This window comes from Panthera leo, chromosome B3 (assembly GCF_018350215.1).
Source record: "Panthera leo isolate Ple1 chromosome B3, P.leo_Ple1_pat1.1, whole genome shotgun sequence".
Taxonomy (NCBI): domain Eukaryota; kingdom Metazoa; phylum Chordata; class Mammalia; order Carnivora; family Felidae; genus Panthera; species Panthera leo.
The window spans coordinates 134,188,901-134,206,918 of NC_056684.1; the positions used below are offsets into that span (position 1 = coordinate 134,188,901).

General features: G+C 41.5%; 1 protein-coding gene across 2 annotated transcripts in view; it reads right to left on the bottom strand.

The window, feature by feature from the left end:
- CATSPERB (cation channel sperm associated auxiliary subunit beta) overlaps positions 1–18,018 on the bottom strand; it is a 114,191-nt gene that overhangs the window by 65,501 nt on the left and 30,672 nt on the right. For both annotated transcript variants that reach the window (XM_042944104.1, XM_042944103.1), the window contains exons 6-12: positions 16,932–17,027; positions 12,203–12,352; positions 7,192–7,287; positions 6,936–7,054; positions 5,239–5,271; positions 758–824; positions 441–487 (exon numbers count right to left, since the gene is read on the bottom strand). In XM_042944104.1, the coding sequence (XP_042800038.1) occupies positions 441–487; positions 758–824; positions 5,239–5,271; positions 6,936–7,054; positions 7,192–7,287; positions 12,203–12,352; positions 16,932–17,027 (608 nt within the window). The remainder of the gene's footprint in view (positions 1–440; positions 488–757; positions 825–5,238; positions 5,272–6,935; positions 7,055–7,191; positions 7,288–12,202; positions 12,353–16,931; positions 17,028–18,018) is intronic.

An 18,018-nucleotide genomic window follows, 5' to 3' on the forward strand; every position in this document is an offset into this window, starting at 1 on the left:
TTCTGGCATGAATTGTTTTTCGAGAACTACTGTGTAGTTCCAGATTTAACGTAGCTAGGTAAGTACCATTAAACCCAAGTAGAAACACAACTGGGCATGAAGAGGGATGAAGTCCTTCAGTCTGTAGAACTGCCATTTTTTTTTAGATTAATAACAACCCATGAAATAATCCAAGAAATAAAATTCCTTACCTTTTTTTTTTTTACATTTTATTTATTTTTGATAGAGAGACAAAGCACAGGTGGGGGTGGGGCAGAGAGAGAGGGAGACACAGAATCCGAAGCAGGCTCCAGGCTCCGAGCTGTTAGCACAGAGCCCGATGCGGGGCTCAAACCCACGAACCGTGAGATCATGACCTCAGCCGAAGTTGGATGCCCAACCGACTGAGCCACCCAGGCACCCCTAAACTTTCTTACCTTTTAAAATATTTAAGAACATACCTCACTTAGGGTCCTGTTTCTCTCAAAGGTGATCGTAACATAATCAACTATAAAATACAAAGGTACAGAAATTAAAAGCAGCATCTACAGTTTTAAATGTATCATTAAGAATATTCAACTACAATGTTTTTTTTCACTCCTAACAGGGCCTGCCTCTTTCAGATTTAATTTCCCTCCCCCCTCAGTTTTAGGCCATTAACTTATATAAAATAAACCTACTTTTCTATTTCATTCTATTTTTATCTTATGTCATTTTATTTCATCTTTATACGCCATCTATGTTGAAAAAGGCCTGTTAATATCTCTTCTCAGTTTACCTTCAAAGTGTTCTCTGTTGGCAAAACATTTTTCATTATACCACAATTTTCCTTTGACATAGTCAACCTACATAAAAGAAGAAAAATATCATTTAGGCAATAGGGAGACTTAAGATATAAAAAGAGAAAAACCTAATGAAAACTTCTAAGGTTTGATAGTTTAGGAGTGTGAGCCAAATACATGGAGAAAAATTCTATGTCAACAAAGGAAATGGTTGGGCAAGAAACAAGAATTATAATAGGGCATTTCCCCCCCTGACATGTTGCTAAGTGAAAACAACAGATATGTTCGTATTTAGGATATAGTGGGAGCAAGTGAGGAGAGTTTGTATTCATAATTATTTAAATTTACATTTAAAAGTCACTGAGGGGGCACCTGGCTGGCTCAGCTGGTAGAGTGTGGGACTTTTGCTCTCTCAGTTGTTAAGTTCGAGCCCCACACTGGGGGTAGAGATTACTTAAAACTTAAATCTTTCGGGGCGCCTGGGTGGCTCAGTCGGTTAAGCGTCCGACTTCAGCTCGGGTCACGATCTCGCAGTCCGCGAGTTCGAGCCCCGCGTCAGGCTCTGGGCTGATGGCTCAGAGCCTGGAGCCTGCTTCCAATTCTGTGTCTCCCTCTCTCTCTGCCCCTCCCCCGTTCATGCTCTGTCTCTCTCTGTCCCAAAAATAAATAAACGTTAAAAAAAAATTAAAAAAAAAAAACTTAAATCTTTCAATAAACTAAATAAATAAATAAGTAAATAAATAAATGTATGTCACTGAAAATCTAAAAGATGTAGGGGACAGGAAGAAGCAGGGAGAGTATATACAAAGGAGCAAGTGGGACTTTTTAATGTAGATCTTTATGTAACTGTTTTGGTTTTTAATTATGGGAATGTATTACTGTTTGAAAATAGTCATTTTTAGATGTTGAAAATTCTAATTTCCCTTGCAACATGTTCTCTCTGTTTCAAGATCTTCGTCAAGCACTCCATTTTGATTTACACAGACAGAAAACATAGGTATTAGGTAAAACGAGAGAAACAGCTAAGCACTGCTCATCACTGTTTCCTGTTCTCTTTATCTCCCCAACATCTGTGCTCATTGGTTTATTCTGTTAAAGTTCTCTCCTGAGTATTTTCCTTAGCTGGAATAACTGGGTGATACACTTTCCAAATTCTTTCTTAATTGGAAAGATGAATAATCTCTTGACTGGAAAAAGGATTTTTGGATTTTGGTTCCTCTGTCTTGATAGTCTGTAGATGTGTATTTCACTCTTTTCCAGCTTCTACTGCTGTATAAGTGAACTCTAATGCCAGTGAGGTATATTTTGCTTTTGTTTCTTCTGTTTGGAAAGTTGTAGTATTTTCCCCTTAATCGTCAAATTTGGAAATATTATTAGGATATGCCCAAGCATACATCTTTTTCAATTCTTCCAGGATATAGTGGGTTTTTCAATAGATAGCCTTGGATCTTTCTTAATCTTGGTGTAGTTTTCTTCTGCTATTTGTGTTATTGTTGCCTGTCTTCCATCTGTTCCTTTTTATTCCTCCCCAAACTTCTCTCACCTCTTAGACTTGGATTATCCTCAAAGGCCTATCTTTGCCCCGTGATTTTTACCCATCTTCCCTGGCTTGAGAAGTTTCTTCCTCTTCATCCTCAGCACCGCTTATCTGCACCTCAACAGTGGCTCTTCTATCCCTCAATTTATTCCATTACAAAAAACAATGTTTACTGATTTATTTTGAGAGAGAGCACAAGCAGAGAAGGAGCAGAGACAGAGGCAGGGAGAATGCCAAGCAGAGAAGGAGCAGAGACAGAGGCAGGGAGAATGCCAAGCAGAGAAGGAGCAGAGACAGAGGCAGGGAGAATGCCAAGCAGAGAAGGAGCAGAGACAGAGGCAGGGAGAATGCCAAGCAGAGAAGGAGCAGAGACAGAGGCAGGGAGAATGCCAAGCAGAGAAGGAGCAGAGACAGAGGCAGGGAGAATGCCAAGCAGGCTCCATGCTGTCAGTGCAGAGCCCAAGGTGGGGCTTGAACTCACCAACCGCGAGTTAATGACTTGAGCCAAAAATCAAGAGTCGGATGCTTAACCAATGGAGCCACTCAGGTGCCCAATTCATCCTATTTTTTAATTGCAGTGTGGTATTTAATCCCAGAGAGTACTTTCATGTGGCACTTGAAACTCTAAGCTAATAGATGCTGGTGGTCTTTTCTTCTCGCTAATACCTCAGTGCCAAGAACAGCAGCCATAGAATAGACGCTCATTGGATACTTGTTAAATGAGTCGATTCATTTTGTTGTTCTTCTTCATTTACCACCTTCTCCATCAGCAACTCTGCTGTATGGTCCGATTCTAACGATCTTTTGTGCTCTCTGCCTGCTGAGCTGGCTTAGACGTATTTTGAAGGGAGCACTCAAGTCTGGTTTGGGAAGCATCTCAGACTGTGAAGTAACAGAAGGCCAAGTGGTCTCTCCACCTCTGGGCTGCCATTCCCCCTCACCTCAGAACCAGAAAGAAGCTTCTCTGCTTCCATCTCCTTCACCCTGCTTACCTCAGGCACGGGGAGAAAACAGCCTTCCCACTGGGCTTTTTTTCTCCAGGAGGCCAGCCACTCTCACAAGGTTGACTGAAACCTTCTCTGGATTTCTGCATTTCTGGATTCCTGGATTTCTGCAAGCCAAGCGCTCTCCAGGAGCCTCCACCTTCTAGCCCTCTACCTGCAGGTCGCCAAATGCCTTGTTCTCACCTGACCCACGAGAGGAAAGACATGCCAGGTCTCCTCAGTGGGGTTCCCCAAAGCCTGAGGGGCTCCTCAAAGCTCGGGCTTTGAGTCCAGCTGTCCAGCATCCCCAACACTGCTGAGTTGACAGCCAGGTGGACCGGAGATGAAAGTTAGTGGGAGCCGAGGGGTAAGAAGAGCTCAGGGTATAGTCCCCTCTGTCTCTTTATTTTATTGCTTCTTGTATGATTCAATTTTAGCTGACATATTTGGATTGATTTCTAACATCTCACTTTATGGTTGGTTTTCCATTCTTCTATCTTTGCACCTATTTTCCTCCTTTCTTGCTTTTTGTGGGAACCGATGGATTAGTCCTTAATCTACTTCCCTTCTTCTGGTGGCCATATTTCCTTTTCTTTTCGGGTAATTATCCCTTAAACTGTATGGTTTGTGTTGAACTGAATACGTTTTTCTATCAAATTCCAAAATGATTCCCCATATTGATTCTCCCACCAAACGAGGGTCTCACAATAGGCTGGTCATCTGCTGAAAATCATCTCCCTTCCTCCTTGTAGTATCTGGAGTTTTGGTTCCGCCCAAGTATTAAACACAAAATTTGGAACTGTACATTTTTTTTTACGCCAATTCCATTCTTTGAACAAATATTTACTAAGTGCCTACTTTGTGGCAGGCACCGTGCTGGACGTGGATCCCAGAGTGGAGCTCACAGACGAAGTTCCTTCCTCTGTTAGAGTTTAGAGCATACATTTTAGGTCTGTCACTATTTCTGGTATTCCACTCCTTCGTGGGGGTTTCTGGGTAGCAAGCTCCACTAATGTCTTATCTGTGCAACTTTCTTTCCTTCCGGCTCGTTCTTGAATGACAGAGTTGTGCCGGGTACGGAATTCTATTTTGGCAGGTACTTCACCCTGTTCTTTCTAATGTACATCAGTGTTGCCCATCGGACCTTCCTGGGTCTCTGCTTTACATTTCTTCCAGTTAGTGTGGCAGGAATCTGTTGCCTTTGCGTCCTGAGACATAAGTGCTCCTTCCTTCTAGATGGTGAGAACGAGTGAGTGTGTGTGTGTGTGTGTGTGTGTGTGTGTGTGCACAGCTGGGTGTGTGCCCATAGGCCTGCATGAGGATGGAAGGGGGACGGGCCATGGCAATAGGCTAGGAATCCTCATAATTTTGTGGTGGGCTCCAAACTCAAGCATGCTTATGTTGATGGGAATGACCTACTTGAATCACAAAACTTGACTTTGTAATAACAGAGGAAAGAAAAGACGGATGGAATCCCTTCCCCACCCCACCCTTAACAGGCCAGCAGCGGAGCTGTGGCTGGCTTAAATGGCACTTTTGTGAAAATTGGAAGTGCCCCTTTCTCCAGGCAGGCAGAGACCCACAAGGGGGGGTGGGGGTAGATGGACTGGGGAGAAAAGTGTTAGCCAAATTTCAGCCCCAACTCTCTTTTCAAGGGGGTGCCCTTGTGCAGAATACACCTGAACAACCACAACAGTTCTAGAGAGAACAGGGGAAGAAGTGGGGGAGGGGAGGCCAATGAACAACGAAACAAGCAGATACACTTCTTCCTTTGAAAGGGAAGGAGATCATTGCTTAATGTCTGCTGGAAGTAAGTTTCTTTAAGTTCAAACTGGAAATAATGTCATAGTAACAGGAATGATCTGTGTTGTGAATTCTTAATCTTGTGCCTCATCCCTCGGGTCATCAAGGAAACACTCCTCTTCTAACCAACCCCTGGAAAATTTAAGCTTCTTACCCTTTCGAAACCACAAAAGTCTGCCCTTGAAAACTGCAAGAAAAAAAAAACAACACAACAACAACACTTTAATTTTTGCTTGCGTATCAGGAGGCATAACAAAACACAGCAATTTGAATTATACTAAAGGAAATGACCCTTTTTGTATCCCAGCAGTTAGGAGTGTCACCCATTAAAACCAGCCTCTAACATAGTTTAAATAGTATCCTGGAGATTTCCTCTCTGGTCTTTGCTTTGTTTCACTGTTTTATTGATTTATTTGTACTTGGACTTAATTACAGAAAGGATCTGAGTTTTTTGTTTTTGTTTTTGTTTTTTAAATCACGTAATGATTTAAACGGAAGAGTTTAGAAGGACAGAAAGGTACTAAATCTGCCACCCACTGGGATTAGGAAATCCCTTAACATATTATTTCCTCCACGGTCCCCTGTTTCTCCTGCCTCACCCAGGGCCAGCCCTCACTGTACAACCTGTGCCCAATCCTTCATGTTTTGGACTGTTAAGTCACTGTGCCCGGCTTCTTCAAGTCTCCACTTCAACAATTCCACGGTAAGCACATAAAAGGTCAGATCTGTCGGTGGTTTCAGCAACAAATGGTACTTCCTCAGAAATGGTGAGGAAGGAGGGAAGGCTGTGAATATTCACAATCCCCACATGTAAGAAATACCTGCTTCTCAACCAAAGCAATCACCCCTTCTATACTCTCTCATCTTTTTTTCCACTGTTTCAAAATCCCTGTCACTGCTCTTATTTCTGTTGTGGTAGTTTTTGAGAGATGTTTATTGACATGTTTGAGAATTTCATGGTATATGTATTGTGTATCCTCACCAAAATGTATATGCCCCTCCACTCGATCTCAGTGCTAACTTTTTGACTTATGTTCATTTGTAATACTATATTTAGCTGTATAAATTACCATAAAGTATTTGGGGAACATACATAGCTATAAATAGATAAATAATCTATATGTGCATGTTTAAAACATAAACTTGTGTGGCAATAAAATTAGCACCATTTCCAAAGGATATGGTCAACACTATGAGGCAAGGGAAAAAGCCACTGTATTCTGCTTTTACATTTTCTAAAAGGAAGAAGCATTTAAATCCTAAGACACACCACACATAGCTCAAGTATCAAGTATGTCTACTTTATGTAGATAAAAGGTGAGATCAAAGTATTTGGAGTGTGTTATATCTTCTTTTACTAGGTTCTCATGAGGCATTAGCAAATATTTTTTCTATATTTTTTTAAATCACAAACCTTAAAGTAAATCAAACATAGTTTCTTCCTCTTGGAGGTTCTCATGAGGCATTAGCAAATACTTCTATTTTTTTTTTTAAGTCGCAAATAGTAAAGTAAATTAAACATAGTTTCTTCCACTTGGAATTTTTAATTTTCCTCTTACAGTTTTTAAATTAATGACTACGATTGTATTTCTGAACTAGGGATGTATTTATTTATTTTTTTTAACGTTTATTTATTATTAAGAGACAGAGCATGAGCAGGGGAGGGGCAGAGAGAGAAGGAGACACAGAATCCGAAGCAGGCTCCAGGCTCCAAGCTGTCAGCACAGAGCCCAACGTGGGGCTCGAACTCACAAACTGCAAGATTGTGATCTGAGCCCAAGTCGGATGCTCAACCGACTGAGCCACCCAGGAGCCCCGAACTAGGAATGTATTTAAAAGCAATTCACATACCGTTAAGACAGAGGATGATGGATAACGGAGATCTCCACTTACAAAAAGACCCAGAGAGGTGAGGATAACTAAAAAGTGATTGGTTAAAACCATATCCACCACTGAAAGCTTTGTGTGTTCTAAGGGGAGAAATCACACCAGGTTAAAAAGGAAGGAAAAGGTGAGCTCCTCAGCACAGACATTTCATTTCATTCATACTGATCAAGTATTGCTATATATGGGATCCTGAAGATGAAGTCACCATTAGAGGAATTACCTTCTCCAACTTGGGAATAGATTGTATCTGTCAGGTTATACCACGTGGTATCACTGTAATTCCAAAATCCAGAAAAACTGAGGCCTATGTAAATACCTAACAGGAGAAAAAAGGAAGATTCAGTTTAGATAACATTACAAAGAGAGTAACCCACTTCTATGGTTCCCAGACTGCCGCAGCCAGAACTGACATCTGCCCCACCTTCCAAACCAATCTCTGCCCTGCCTCAACTCACCTCCCCTCGGCTAGAATCTCACTTCCTAAGCATTGGAAAGATGAAGCGACTTCAGGTTAACATAGGATTTTAGCCAACTGTCTGATTTAAATTTTAAGGATTCTGTTTTCTATCGAAGGGGATCAGAATACATCCCCCCAAAACATGCCACTCTGGTTAAGGATTCCTTTGAGCTGAAGGCAACTGAGAATCAACAGATTCAGGAAGAGATCTCTGCCCTCCCCTTACCTGGCTACAAGCAGAGCATGACTTTCTCTTTGGGACACATGCCTCCCCACCCCTGTGCCAGGAAGAGAAGAGCTCTCTTCTCACCAAAGATGGAAGAGAAGTCTATGCTAAGTTTGCATAAACATACTTTACCAGAACAGCCCTTCTCTTTCATTAATCCCCTCATATCTTTCCTAGTCACTTCCCCATACTTTATCATCCCCTGAAGCCCAACCTTCTTTCTTTTGTTAAAATGGTATATATGCCCCCAAGTTTAACCACTTATTTGAGCTTCACTGCTTTTAAGTTAATTCTGTGGATGTAAATATTTTTTAATGTTTATTTTTGAGAAAGAGAGAGAGAAAGAGACAGACAGACAGAGTGTGAGGGGGGAGGGGAAGAAAGAGAGGGAGACAACAGAATCTGAAGCAGGCTCCAGGCTTTGAGTTGTCAGCACAGACTCCCAACACGGGGCTCAAACTTGTGAACCGCGAGATCATGACCTGAGCCAAAGTCGGTCGCTTAACCGACTGAGCCATCCAGGTGCTCCTGTGAATGTAAATATTAATTTAAAATGTGTGCCTTTTTTTTCCTGATAATCTGCCTTTGTTAATTTAATTCACAGCCCTCATTCACTAGACATAAGAGAGTAGAGGAAGAGGGTTTTTTCTTCCCTGATGGTACTTTTGTAAGCATAAGTACATTCCTAGTTCAGAAATACAATCTTAGTCAATAGTTTTAAAACTCCAAGAAGGAAGTTACAATTCCAAGAGGAAGAAACTATGTTTGATTTACTTTACTATTTGCAATTTTTAAAAAAAATAGAAAAAGTATTTGCTTATGCCTCATGAGAACCTCGTGAAAGAAGACAGAACACAACGCAAATACTTTGATCTCACTTTTCTTTGGCCATACCTAGGAGTGTTGAGAGTCTTTGCTTTAAATGTGGAATATTAACCTGAAATCTAGTCAACAGGCATAATTATTGAGGGTGGTGGGAGAGCCTGAAGACGGTTGATCAAATGCATGTGCTCTGTTTCCCAAAGACGAATGTAGGACCACTCATGTGGTGAAGTGTATATTTCCACTCTCAGCTGTTTTCTGTGTAGGGAAAGCTGTAGCAGGAAGTGTTGTCACCATATACTTTTTCCAGAGAGAGAAAAAGCTAACGACGTGTGTTGCCATTCTGAGCTCTAAGTCTCGTTCCACAGATAACACTATCCTATATTCTAAGTAGGGATGATCATCGGTGTCCAGTATGATATCACATGACCAGGGCCCTGCAAAGTTTAGAAATATTCAATAGAGGGGTAAGTAGGAAAACAAATGTCTTGTTCTGGTTAATACTTTGAGGCTCAAATTAAGTTACAAAGCCACTCTGTATAACAAACCACCACGACTGTACCCCAGGGTTACAGAAGCTGATGTGGACCACTGTGAAGAGTTTGGATTCTATTCTACTGGCCATAAGGGAAGCCGCTGCATGTCTGAGGCAGGGAAGTGATGTGATTTGGTTTATACTTGAGAAGACCACACTCTGGTGGCTGTATGGAAGATGGGTTGTACTGGGGCAAGAATACAAATAGGGAGACCACTTAAGAAGCTATGAATTAGTCTCGTGGAAAACCAACGTTGACTTAAGACTTTAGCAGAGGAAAGAAGCGGTCACACTGGGGATACACACTGGGTACGGCACCATCGTGGGATGTCATGAGAGTTAAGGGCAGTCAAGAATGTGTTCTAGACTTTAGCTTGGAGCAACTCCATATGAATTGGGATAAGGAATACTGGAGAAGAACAGATTTCAGAGGGAGATGAGTCAAGAGTTCTGGATCAGAGTTACTGTATTTGAGATGCTCAGTAGACATCAGGGGGAAATGTAAACTATAGACGATTGCATAGAGGAGTTTGGTCTCCACGGAGCGCTCAGCACCAGAAATATAGGTTTGAGAATCACTGGCCTGGAGATGGCACTTAAACCATAGGACTGGGTTAAGTTTTTCAAAGAGAGAGACGTGGCTCCCTAAGGAAGGAGAGTCAAGGACAAAGCCCTGAGTTTCACACCTACTTGAGGGGACACACCAAAGAGGAGTCTGTCTGGAAAACTAAGGAATAACCAATGTGGTCAGATAAAAGCAATCAAAGGTGATACCAAGAAAGCCAAGAGGATAAAGTGTTTTGAAGATAGAGTGGCCAGCTGTGTCCAGTGCTGCTGGGAAGGAAAGTAGAATGAGGATAAAGAATTGGCGGCTGGGGACGCCTGGGTGGCTCAGTTGGTTAAGTGTCCAGCTTCGGCTCAGGCCATGATCTCACGGCTCGTGAGTTTGAACCCCGTGTCAAGCTCTGTGCTTGTGCTCTCTTTCTCTCTCATAAATAAATAAACATTGGGGCACCTGGGTGGCTCAGTCGGTTGAGCGTCTGACTTTGGCTCTGGTCATGATCTCACGGTTTGTGGTTCGAGCCCTGCGTCGGGCTCTGTGCTGACAGCTCGGAGCCTGGAGCCTACTTTGGATTCTGTGTCTCCTTCTCTCTCTGCCCCTCCTCCGCTCACGCTTTGTCTCACTCTGCTTCTCAAAAATAAATAAATGTAAAAAAGTAAAAATAAAAAATAAACATTAAAAAAAAAGAAGAAGAACGGATGGCTGGGACTGACAATATGGAAATCAGGAATGGTCTTGGGAAGAAACGCTTCACAAGACTGGCGGGCACCAAACACTCATCTCTCATCTCTAGTGGAATGAAGACAAAGCGGGAGGTGGGACAACGGAGCACCATCTACAATAAGTTCTTTGCCCAAATTTTGCTTTGAAAGAGAACAGAAAAACAGCTAGGATGCTCCCAAACAAAGGAGGGTTTGTCTGTACACCAGTGGACCCAATCCAGCGAGGAGAGAGAGCAGACGATGCAGAGGGAAAGGTGGCATTTGCAGCAGAGAGGCAGCAGGAGCAAGGTGCTTCGGATGGTCGCAGGGAACGGGATCCAGAACACAAGGGTTGGGGGTGGTGGCCTCCGACAGGTGGAGTCTGGGCAGAGATGCTTCTCGCAATGCAACAGGCGAGAAGGCAAGGCTCACAAGCACCAATGCGGGTAGAACGGCAGGTTTGCAGGTGCACCGACGAAGGAGTGCCTTGTGGTCGATCTTGGTTTTCTATATGAAATATTAGATAAAGGCACAGCTGAGAGTGGGAAGGGGAAGGGGGTGACGTGGAGGGTTTGAGGTGTGGGAAGAGGTGTGAGATAAGGCCACTTGGCGGAATCGGAAAATAAACATACCAGCGAAGAGGGACAGGGTTTCTGGGTGGTGCTGAGGGCCCACTTGAGACTTGTGATCAGGAATTTAAAGTTAGAGCGGTCGGTGGAATGCGAAAGGGAGACTGGCGTGCAGTGTCTTCTCTAGCAACATTCCGCTGTCTCAGGGCAGGACTAGAGGTGGTTTTAACCGGAGTTGGCACTGCTCGGGGAATGGAAGACAGAGCAGGGCAGGGAAGCTACAGAAGGATCTGTAAGGGTGGGCTATGCAAATTATGGGGGAGGGGAGAGAGAAAACCAAGGGTGTTGGGAAGTGGAGAAGGTGGTAGGGACAAGACACTCAGTGAAATCAAAGGAGCGGCGGAGTGGGAGCACTAGAAGAACGTGAGGGGAGGGGGCGTGGACAGTGTGAGTTGCTCATGGTAGAGACTCCACAGGTAAGAACATTAGGGGAGATGATGAGGTCCAGAATATGGCCACAGAAGTGCGATGGGGGAAGATCATTGCAGGAAACGAGGTCTGGCCGTTGAGTATTACGTCGGTCATCCATATGGATGGTGAGTTGGATTCTAGGATTTTAGTTTGGATTTTAGGGTGCCCATATTATTTGTGAGTAATAATATTTTGTTTCTTTTAATTCTTTTATTTTCCTTTTCATTCATTGGGTTTGGGGACTAGAAGGTTACCGATGATCTAGGAAAAACAACTATCATAATACATTAGAAGTTGAAATGATGGGGTGCCTGGGTGGCTCAGTCGGTTAAGTGTCCGACTTCAGTTCATGTCATGATCTCACAGCTCGTGAGTTCAAGCCCCACGTCGGGGTCTGTGCTGACAGCTCAGAGCCTGCTTCGGATTCTGTGTCTCCCTCTCCTTCTGCCCCCTTCCCCACTCATCGCTCTCTCTCTCTCAAAAATAAACATTAAAAAAAAAGTTGAAACAGAGTAGGATGCTTTTAAATACTACAGTAGGAATCTAAAGGCACCTAAATAATAAATGAAGTAATGTTATGATGCCTTAGAACATGATTCCCATTTACACAAGGAGTCACCTCTGAGAGGAAATAACATATTAATAGAAATCAGGGGATAAGTGACATTAGGAGAGACACTACAGTCACGATGAACATGACCAAAAGTCACAGAGTAAAAGTAGTTGATCACACTTGCAAGTTGACAAGGGGAAGTGACAAAGAGTAAATTCGCAGGTAGTTTTAGGAAACGTTTTGACTCCGTTGAGTCTAACTCGTACTGCCAGTTAAACACTGCTGTTATAAAACACAAAACCCACACCCAACTTTCAACACAGCCACGGACTTACCGTTGTAGGTTTCATTCAGAATGAAGCCAAGTAATGCTACATCGTTAGCACAGGGGCATTTTGCCACTTTGAGGTCTATCACGTGCTGATACACTTTGCTGATATCATTTTTTGTCATTATGGCCCCGAGATCCCCCTGAAGAATAGGTTCTGTGGAAATCAAATTTAGGTGTTTATAAATCGTGGCTGCAGGCTTGAATAGGGGATGTTACTGCTTTCCTTTAAAGGTTTTTTTTATTTTTAATTTCCCCCAAGTTTTTATTTAAATTCCAATTAGTTAACAAACAGGGTAATATTAGTTTCAGGTGTAGAATTTAGCAATTCAACACCTACACACAACACCTGGTGCTCATCACAAGTGCCCCGTTTAAGGATTTTTAAAGCACTATGTAGAGGGCCTATTTCATTTTCCAAAAAGCGGGTGTATTACCTCACCCTTCATCAGCTAAAAAAAAAAAAAAAAAAAAAAAAAGATTGATTCTTATTTTCCAGAGTAGAAGGAATGAAGGCTAAGTGCCCTTCATGGGGGCCTGGCACAGTCACACTGCAGAAGAACGTGTGGGATGGCAGACACTGCTTTGGTCACCTCTGGGGACGAGGACTGGCCACAGGATCTCTCCCTACAAATGGAATTGCTGGGTCATAGGACACTTACGATGGAGAACAGCTCCTGCTTCAAAAGCCCACACCACACATTTACTTTTTGTTCTCTTCCTCCGATTCCACAGAAACGGCAGCAGATACAGAACAATGGGAATAAATCCAGAATACCAGTAGATGGGGAAAGGTATCAGTAGGGGCTGAGACACTGGGGGATTTCCGGAAGAGACACAGAAGCTGGGCTGGGATTACAAGGAAAAACCAATGAGAGGGGTACAGGTTCCACCCCTCAACCTGGCAATCTATTCTTGGATATGCAAAGCATTGGGGCTGGATGAAGTCAAATTTTAATGATAAGAAAATAGGGGAATTTTTTTTTCTTCTGAAAAACGAGAAAAGGGAGTACAAAACGCAAGCCAGGGCAATTTGACAGAATACTGCTGTCTGAATTTCAAAAACAGCCAAGGGATTTTTAAAAAGAAGTATCTAGGGGCGCCTGGGTGGCTCAGTCGGTTGAGTGTCTGACTTTGGCTCAGGTCATGATCTAGTGGTAGGTTCAAGCCCCATGTTGGGCTCTGTGCTGACAGCTCGGAGCCCGGAGCCTGCTTCGGATTCTGTATCTCCCTCTCTCTCTGCCCCTCCCCTGCTCATGCTCTGTCTCTCTCTGTCAAAAATGAAAAAAAAAAACATTAAAATAATAAAATAAGGAGATATCTAATAATTGATTCTTTAGCTGTTTACATTTCTACAATGTAGATCTTTACCATTTCCCCCAAATCTGCGGCAAAGCCCAAAGACTTTAAGTGATACATTTTCCACTTCCTGCAAAAGCAAGAAATGGAGGTAGATTTCCATCTGGGTTGATACAGTGTAGCTTAGAACAGAAAGAGATAGAACTTATAAACCAATGTTATTCACTCTGAAACTCAAAGGCATTTGGGGTATGGCAGCTGACTCTCCAGGGTGACAGCATGTCTGTGCAGGCAATTAATAACCAGATCTTACAGGACAGAGAGACTGGACCTTGTTGCTGGGACATGATCACATCAAAATGAAAACACCTCGATGTACAAGCTCCCTAGAGTCAGATACTGTATTTTAAATGTTTTAAGAATGAGGGAGTGGTTATAAGTCTTGACTACTATTGAGAAGTCAAGGAGGAGACAGAAAAGGGACCCTTATGAAAGGGAACCAGGGATTGTGATTAGGAACAGTGTTAGTGGAGGGGTCTAGGGGGTGGATTTGGAGTTAGTAGTGAATAAAGAGTTCCTACTCTAGCCCTAACTTTAACCCTTAATTGCCCCTTCTCAATACTTTCTCCCCATGTCTCCAGCAATTCAGTCAATGAGACCATCACCCATTTGATTGCTCAATAAGAAATCTAGGATTCATTCTGATTCCTGTCTGCCTTATCCCTCGTCCACCAGGAAGGAACTCCTACCAGCTCTACTTCCGAAACACATTCTCAAGATTCTTATTTCTCACCATCTCCACCCCCCGGCCCATGTGCCCCGGACCACCTCCCGGGTGGACCAGGGCAACAGCTGTCAGCCAATCTCCTCTATGCCCTTCTTGCCATCCTTCTCTGAGTGTCTTCACACAGCAGCCAAGGTGACCCACTTAGAAAGCATGAGTCAGAATGTATCCCTCTGCAGCTTCAAACGCTCCAAAGGCTCTTCCTTAGAATAACACCTGCACTTATTACCATGCTCCCTGCTGGCCTCTCCAAACGTATTACAAGCCACTCTGCCTGTCGTTTACTCTGCTTCCACATCACAGGCCTCCTTTCCCTTCCTCAAACACATGAATCTCATTTCTGCATCTGGAACCTTTAAGATCAACTCATTTGTAGAACTCTTTGCTACCACGTTACCTCTATACATTCTAAATGAAGTGTACGCTAACATTTAAATGCAGTAGATAATAACCTGGGTGCATTTCAATGTGTTGTGATTCAGATTTCAAAAATATTTTGAAAACTGAAATAATTATGGACTGTTACTTCAGTACTTAAAGGTAGCTAGCACAGGACTTCAAAATATCCATCTCAAAGGCTTGCGATTGCTATTGAATAACTATTAAAAAAATTTTTTTAATGTTTATTATTTTTGAGAGACAGAGCGTCAGTGGGGGAGGGGCAGAGAGAGAGGGAGACACAGAATCTGAAGCAGGCTCCAGGCTCTGAACTGTCAGCACGGAGCCCGACGCGGGGCCCAAACTCAAGAACCACGAGATCATGACCTGAGCTGAAGTCAGACGCTTAACCGACTGAGCCACCCAGGCACCCCAATAATTGACTATTTTTTAAAAACCTGGACGCGGGGCGCCTGGGTGGCTCAGTCGGTTAAGCGGCCGACTTCGGCTCAGGTCATGATCTCGCGGTCCGTGAGTTCGAGCCCCGCGTCGGGCTCCGTGCTGACAGCTCAGAGCCTGGAGCCTGTTTCAAATTCTGTGTCTCCCTCTCTCTGACCCTCCCCCATTCATGCTCTGTCTCTCTCTGTATCAAAAATAAATAAACATTAAAAAAAAAAAAACCTGGACGCTATGACAAAATAATAAAGCACACCATTTTGTCATTTTTCAGGTATTTTAGTTTTGGTTAAAGAAATAAAACAATATAGAATGATTGAAGATATCTCTGCTCCCTTTGTGGCCCCATTTCCAAATTTTCCCCAAATGCAACCACTATCATGAAATTGCTGTGTATAATTCTAATCCCATGTTTTTACATTTTTACTACAATATATATGTACCCATGAATGGTACATAGCATTGTTATGTGTTTTCTAAATTTTGAGTAAATGTTCTCCTATTCTATTCTGAAACTTGAATTTTCATTCAATGCTTTTGAGTTCTGTTCTTGATGATATATATGGGTCTATTTCTTTCATTTTAACAGAAAATTCTACAGGTATCTGTCTTTTCCCCTATTGATGGACATTTAAGTTGTTTCTCATTTCTATTACAAATAATGCTACATTAAATAGATCTGTCTTTTGCACACATGCAACCTTTGTTCTAGACCAGTTCTCAATCCTCTGCACATCAGAATCACCTGGGGGGATTTTTTTTTTTTTTTTTAATTACAGATGGCTGGCTCCACTTCTAGAGCTCAGATTTTATTTTATTTTATGTTTGTTTATTTATTTATTTGGGGTGGGGGGGAGAGGCAAAGAGAGAGGAAGAGAGAAAGAATCCCAAGAAGGCTCTGCACTGTAATCACAGAACCTGAAGTGGGGCTTGAACCCATGAACCACGAGATCATGACCTGTGCCAAAATCAAGAGTCAGATGCTCAATCCACTGAGTTATCCAGGCACCCTTAGAGGTCAGATTTTAATTGACATAAGGTTGGGTGGGACATCATTACTTTTCTTAAAGCTACCCACTTTCCTAAAGCTACTACTTTCCATAAGATGTATTATTTATTTATCTTTACTCTGCATTCTACATAGCACCATTATCAGAGTGGGAGTAAAAGAATAAAAGTAAAAAGCATCTGAAACTAATATTACACTGTATGTTAAATAACCACAATTTAAATTAAAAAAAAAAAGGGAAGGCGAGGAAAGTAAAGATAAATACAAGATCCAGGAATGAGGACTTAAAAAAATACAATTTAATGCTATGGATGATCAAAAATTGGACTATAAGTCAGACAATTGGAAAAGAGAAGCCTAGACAATTATATCACTCAGTGTTCATAACCTTAAAAGAACCAATTTTTCATGAAAAAATGTAAATGTTCCTACAAAGAATGAGCAAATATTTTTGCTGATGGTCATCATAAAGGAAACCGAAATGCAATGAACAGTATCTTTTGTAACATGTTCATAGAATGTGCAAAAACTAACTTTATAAAGCCATTATTTATCATGACCTCCATATGATTATAGAAAAAAGATATATTTCCATATTTCTATAGCGCTCTTTGCAGACCTCTATTAACCATTAGAGGTGTATTTAATTATTTGTTTTCCTCATCAGAATGGGAGCCCCTCAAGGGTAATGATCATCTCTCTCTCTTTTTTATCGCTAGAACTTAGCACGGAGTCTGGCATATAGTAGGTTACAACATTTGTTGAAAGAATATTATGAATTCCATTTTACTTTTATCTGTTGGCATTTACCTCGGACATTATCCAATAGTGTTCCTTCAGTGGTATAAATATGTAATCCGTGTTGTAATGTGATCCTTACTAACCATTCTTCTACAGCTGCGATATCTGTTTGAAAACAAAAGGCAAATAATTAGCTATTTTTTGTGTGTGCCAAGTTGGTGAAATTTAAGGCTATATACACATGACCAACAACATTATTACTCATTTCCCAATCGCTTTGACTGCATTTAAATATAAGGTTTCCCATGCTTTTCCTACAGACATTTTGATGATTAAATAAATTAAAAAAAAGAATTATGAAGTGGTCTTACTACCACAACCATAAATCCAGATAATATTTTAGATCATAATTTTTCTATAAGAGCTGTTGTGGCTTGGTAAAAAGCAAATGATGGCACTTCATGTGAAGTGGTATACTATTATTTTAAAGCAGACCATGATTAATTAAAATATATAGTGTAGGGGCACCTGGGTGGCTCGGTTGGTTAAGCATCCAACTTTGGCTCAGGTCATGACCTCACAGTTTGTGGGTTTGAGCCCCGCGTCGGGCTCTGCACAGACAGTGCTGAGCCTGCTTGGGATTCTCTCTCTCCCTCTTTCTCTCTGTCCCTCCCCAGTTTGCTCTTTCTCAAAATAAACTTTATATATACACACACACACACGTGTATATATATAATGTATATATATAATGTATATATATAATACATATATATGTATATATATGTATGTATATATGTATATACATATGTATATGTACATATGTACATGTATATATACATATATACACACACACATATATATATACACATAAAGAATATACACATAAACACATAAATATATACACATAAAGAATATAAAGAATATATATATATTCTTTATGTGTATATATATATGTGTGTGTGTGTATATATATATATATATATATATATATATATATATATATAGTGTAACCCCTAGGGCCAACACACAAAAAAATAATTTAAGGTATAAATAATAAGTCGATAGTAGAGATAAATAGAATAAAACATAATTAATATAAATGAAGACAGAGAAAGAAAAGTAGAACAGAAGAGGGGTGTCTGGGTGGCTCAGTCAA